The 4,324-nt window shown below is 40.7% G+C and overlaps 1 protein-coding gene across 1 annotated transcript; it reads right to left on the minus strand.

Moving 5' to 3' along the window:
* Window positions 1-2,800: 2,800 nt before the first annotated feature.
* LOC145158238 (basic leucine zipper 4-like) lies at window positions 2,801-3,382 on the minus strand. The gene has a single exon (XM_079077162.1). The coding sequence runs from the start codon at window positions 3,380-3,382 to the stop codon at window positions 2,801-2,803; it is 582 nt and encodes a 193-aa protein (XP_078933288.1).
* Between the last annotated feature and the right edge of the window lie 942 nt (window positions 3,383-4,324).

The raw sequence follows: 4,324 nt of genomic DNA on the forward strand, positions 1-4,324 counted from the left end.
GACTCGGCGAGTCTGTGCCAGGACTCGGCGAGTCCAGTCAACTGGAAGTTGACTTTGACCAAGGAGTTGACCTTGGACCAGGGGCAGGTCAGTCATTGGACCTAAGGGTATTTATGAGTGACTAATCGATGTTTATGGATTTATAGTCGGAGGATTACCGGTGCAGCAGTCAGACGTCTAGCGAGCAGACTTCCAGCAGCTACTTTTCGAGGTGAGTTACCTTCCAGTAGCGGTGGGTCTACGGCCACAATGCCGGCCCACCAGTAGGAGTTGTATGTTGGATGATTGTCTTTGTGATATCATCTAGGTTTGCTACTACCTGATATGTTATGTGCTAGTATGATATGATGTTATATGCTAGTAGCAGTAGGGGAGATAGTCCCCAGGATTTCCGGTCGATAGGGCCGAAAGGGGTAGTCATACCCAGTCATGTTAGACAGATTATGGTTATGTGATATATGTTATGTGGTAGTAGTAGAGGGGTGAAATAGTCCCCAGTATCCGGTCGAAAGGACCGAAGGGGAGGCCAGCACCCAGATATGCTAGGCAGTATCCGGTCGAAAAGACCGAATGGGAGGCCAGCACCCAGATATGTTGGGCAGTATCCGGTCGAAAGGACCGAAGGGGTAGGTCGGGCACCCAGATATGCCTGACAGTATCTATATGTTATGTGATTGTATGGTATGTGGTACGATGGGGGAACTCATTAAGCTTCGTTCTTACAGTTTACAGTTTTGTTTCAGGTACCTTTTCAGCGAAGGGGAAGGAGCTGGCGCGGTAGCGGCACATCATACACACACACATTGGTTTTCCGCACTATGAGATGTTCTGGGATTGTACTCTGACATTATTATTATTATTTTATGATTTGGTTTCAGACATAAGATATATTTTATGAGATGATATGATCGGATGATGTTTTACTACAAATGTTTTGCAAACCATTTATTTTAAACGAAATTTTTGGGCGTAAAAATTGGGTCGTTACAGTTTCACCACTGATGCACCTGGTTGAAAGGTTCCGAGAAGGGCGGATAGCGAGTGTAGTTCATTCACCTGATCCTCTGAAGATGGGGTTGAGACCTATTTCTACAACAACCCTCAAATGTGTACTCTGTCAGGGATTTTGCAAGATTTTTTCCTTTTCAAACAATATATCGCCGGGAACACCAATTTTAATGGTTGTGGCCCACTCTAATGGTCAAGCCAGAATAATGTATTGTTGCCTTTGCCCACCTGTTCATTTAAACTTTGTCCATTTTAATACCTATATCCATGAGGTCCTCCTTAGTTCCAGCAATATTGTTCCATACCTATGTAATAGTTTTTTTTTTAAATGACAGTTCAGGGTTTTTTACTTAAAATATATATTCCTCTAACAACTCGAGCCCACAGTTGCAATGGATCGGTTCTAAGCCTCCACCACCACTTCGTAATTAAGGATAGGTTTAAGGCTCTCAATGATCCTACACCCAAACCACCCATATCCTGGGGAGCTTTGACCTTTTCCTAAGACACCCAATGCACTTTCTTTTTTTCATTACATCCTCCCCACAAAAATCACCTCTGAATGAACTCAAGTGTGTTTATAACTCCAATAGGAGCGACAAACAATGAAAAAAAAGAAGGTTGGAAGGTTCCCCATCACAGCTTTGATTAGTGTCAGTCGACCCCCAAATGACAATGTTTTTGCCTTCTATGAGGATAGTTTTGAGTGAAACTTGTCGATCATCGGTTTCCAATGTTTCTTCAAATCCAAGTTAGCTCCAACCGGTATTCCAAGATAAGTGAACGGAAGTGTAGCCGGTTCACAGCCGAGTGGAGCCGCCCATCTCTCTACCTCCTGCTTGCTTGCTCCAATACCGAATACCCGTGACTTAGGCTGAACGGAGTCGTGCAGCTATTGTCGAACTCCACATCAGCAAAAAGGGGGAGAAGAAACTTGGAAGAAGAAGAGAGGGAGAAGGGAGGGGTGGGTTGCCGAGTGAGGCAGAAGGAAGGAGGAAGAATGGAGGAAGAAGAAAGAGACTCGACACATCTCTATCGAGTTGCCGAACCGAGCTCGGCATGCCGAGGGGTCGGCCCGGTGTTCGCCGAGGTCGCCGAGCCTCTTGCCGAAGCCACTCCGTCCAGCCTTATGGAAATTTACTTTTAGGCCGGACGAACACATGAAAATTTGCTTCCAGAATATATCGACTATTAACATGTTTCTTTTTCTATTGCTAACTCTATATCGATACAAATGACATCTCAAGTTTATTCCATCGATTGAAACTAATTAAACGTATCACCTCATTCAGTTATCTCCCATTGATAGAGTTTATTCCATGGCTTTAAAATTACTGTAAACCTTATGTGGTCTCATGTGATTTTGGACGAATAAAATACATGACATATAAATAACGATTTAAAATAGATATATTCAAATATGATATAATTAATCAATTAATTAGGATGTTAAAAATAAAGACGCAATTATAAATAGATGACACGTACCAATTGGTCCAAATTTACTTTTCATATCATAAGCCAAGCACTTCGTAGTGAAACTTTACAAAATGATATCTCTGGTTTTGACAAAAACAACCATCCGTTCTACCAAAACCTTCATTTTCCAAAAACCAACTAAAAAAGAAACAAAAACTAAGACAAAAATAACGACTTAAAATTACCATTACTTGATAATTACCTTCCTCCAACTACTTGATCGATTCCTTTACAAATATATATATATAGGGTGAGTTGCTATTGTTCTCATGCACTTAGTTACGATTTAATTTCATGAAATATATATAAAGCTTTATGTAATTAACGATTGCGGGTTTTGTTCATTGATGGTTGTCACGTTATTATTGCATGGCCATGCAGACGATAATAACGGGTTCTGAAGCTGCCGGACGAGCAGTACTTGACGCATGTCCCATAGTTTTTGCCGGAGCATCACTGATTCCGATCGGAGCCTCTCGTTTTCTTGCCTTATAACTTGTGCATGATGGCTTACAAAACTTAACCGGTTCATTATTTCTCGGTTCACAATCTTATGCCGGTTCACCTGGTTCCTCAGGTTCTCCAAGTGCTTTTGTTTTCTCATGCGAGACCTCCGTGCAGACTCCCGGTTTGATATCATGCGTCTCCTCTTACGTTCATCAATCAGGGTGACTTCGAGAGGATTCCGGTCAACATCTCCCTCGTCGGATCCGGAGTTGGAGCTGTTGGTTTTTGGTGTGGAGTCGTCGGAGCCGGAAAACGAAAAGACAGGCTCTTGAGGTGGATAAAGAAAGGGACTTTCATGAGTGTCAGTGTCCCAAGGGGTAAACCCAGTTCCAAGAAAGTCGTCGGACGGAATATGGTCGCCGGCGGTGGGGAAAACAGAAGACAACATGATCGGAAAAGCGTTTTAGACGGTGGAGGAAGGTAGGAGGAGGAAAGGGAAGAAACGATGGGTTGGAAGGCGGTATTTAAGAGCAAACTCATCATATGTTGGTGGGACCCACCCAATTAGTGCATTACTATAAAAATAATTATTGTTAATATAATGTAACATTTTTGGCATGTAAAACTCTTCTTTTATACGTTTTCAAGTTGTAATCAATGTGTATACTTCTTTAATATTTATAAACTTTGAAAGCGATGACATTTGAAGTTAATGTTTCGTATTTAAAACAGAAATAGGAATTGATTTTAATTACGTGAGACTAATGCTTTTGAGTCAGGCGGCACTCACGGTGGGGCCACCGTGGCTTTTCAAAAGGTGGTGACATCAGCAGTGTGGGTCCCACGGTGTTGATGTTTAAAGCTTAGTCATGAAGAAACAAAACAGGTGCCATCACTTCTTAACACGTGTCAAAACCCCATGGGCCAGTACGCTCAAAACCAATAGGATGCCAGTTGCTTACGTGGAAACACGTCGGTGGCGCGGCTTTGAGACGACGAGCCAAGCCAACTAAAATGGCATAAAATGATAAAAATAGAAAATATAGTTTAATTTAATATATGATTTAAGAAAAATTAAAAGTGAAAAAAAAAAACAATTATGAAGTAGGGTTATAAGTTATAACAAAAGATAGACATACTAAAACATAATACAATTAATTTGAATTAAGGATTATATTGGGTTTATTTATTATTATTAATTATCATTTGACTAGATGAGGTAATAAGATTTACAAGTAACTGACTTGTCGCATCACAATGATCATCTTTTGCTTTCAAAAGTTCATGCGACATTATCTTTACGTATACATTTAATTTAACTATACCTCTAAAACTTCATTACGGCTTTATTTTAATTGGAAGTACGTTTTAACTTTTAAGTAGTAATTTC

Source organism: Lactuca virosa, chromosome 2 (assembly GCF_052849685.1).
Source record: "Lactuca virosa cultivar CGN04683 chromosome 2, Lactuca_virosa_CGN04683_v6, whole genome shotgun sequence".
In the NCBI taxonomy this organism is placed as follows: domain Eukaryota; kingdom Viridiplantae; phylum Streptophyta; class Magnoliopsida; order Asterales; family Asteraceae; genus Lactuca; species Lactuca virosa.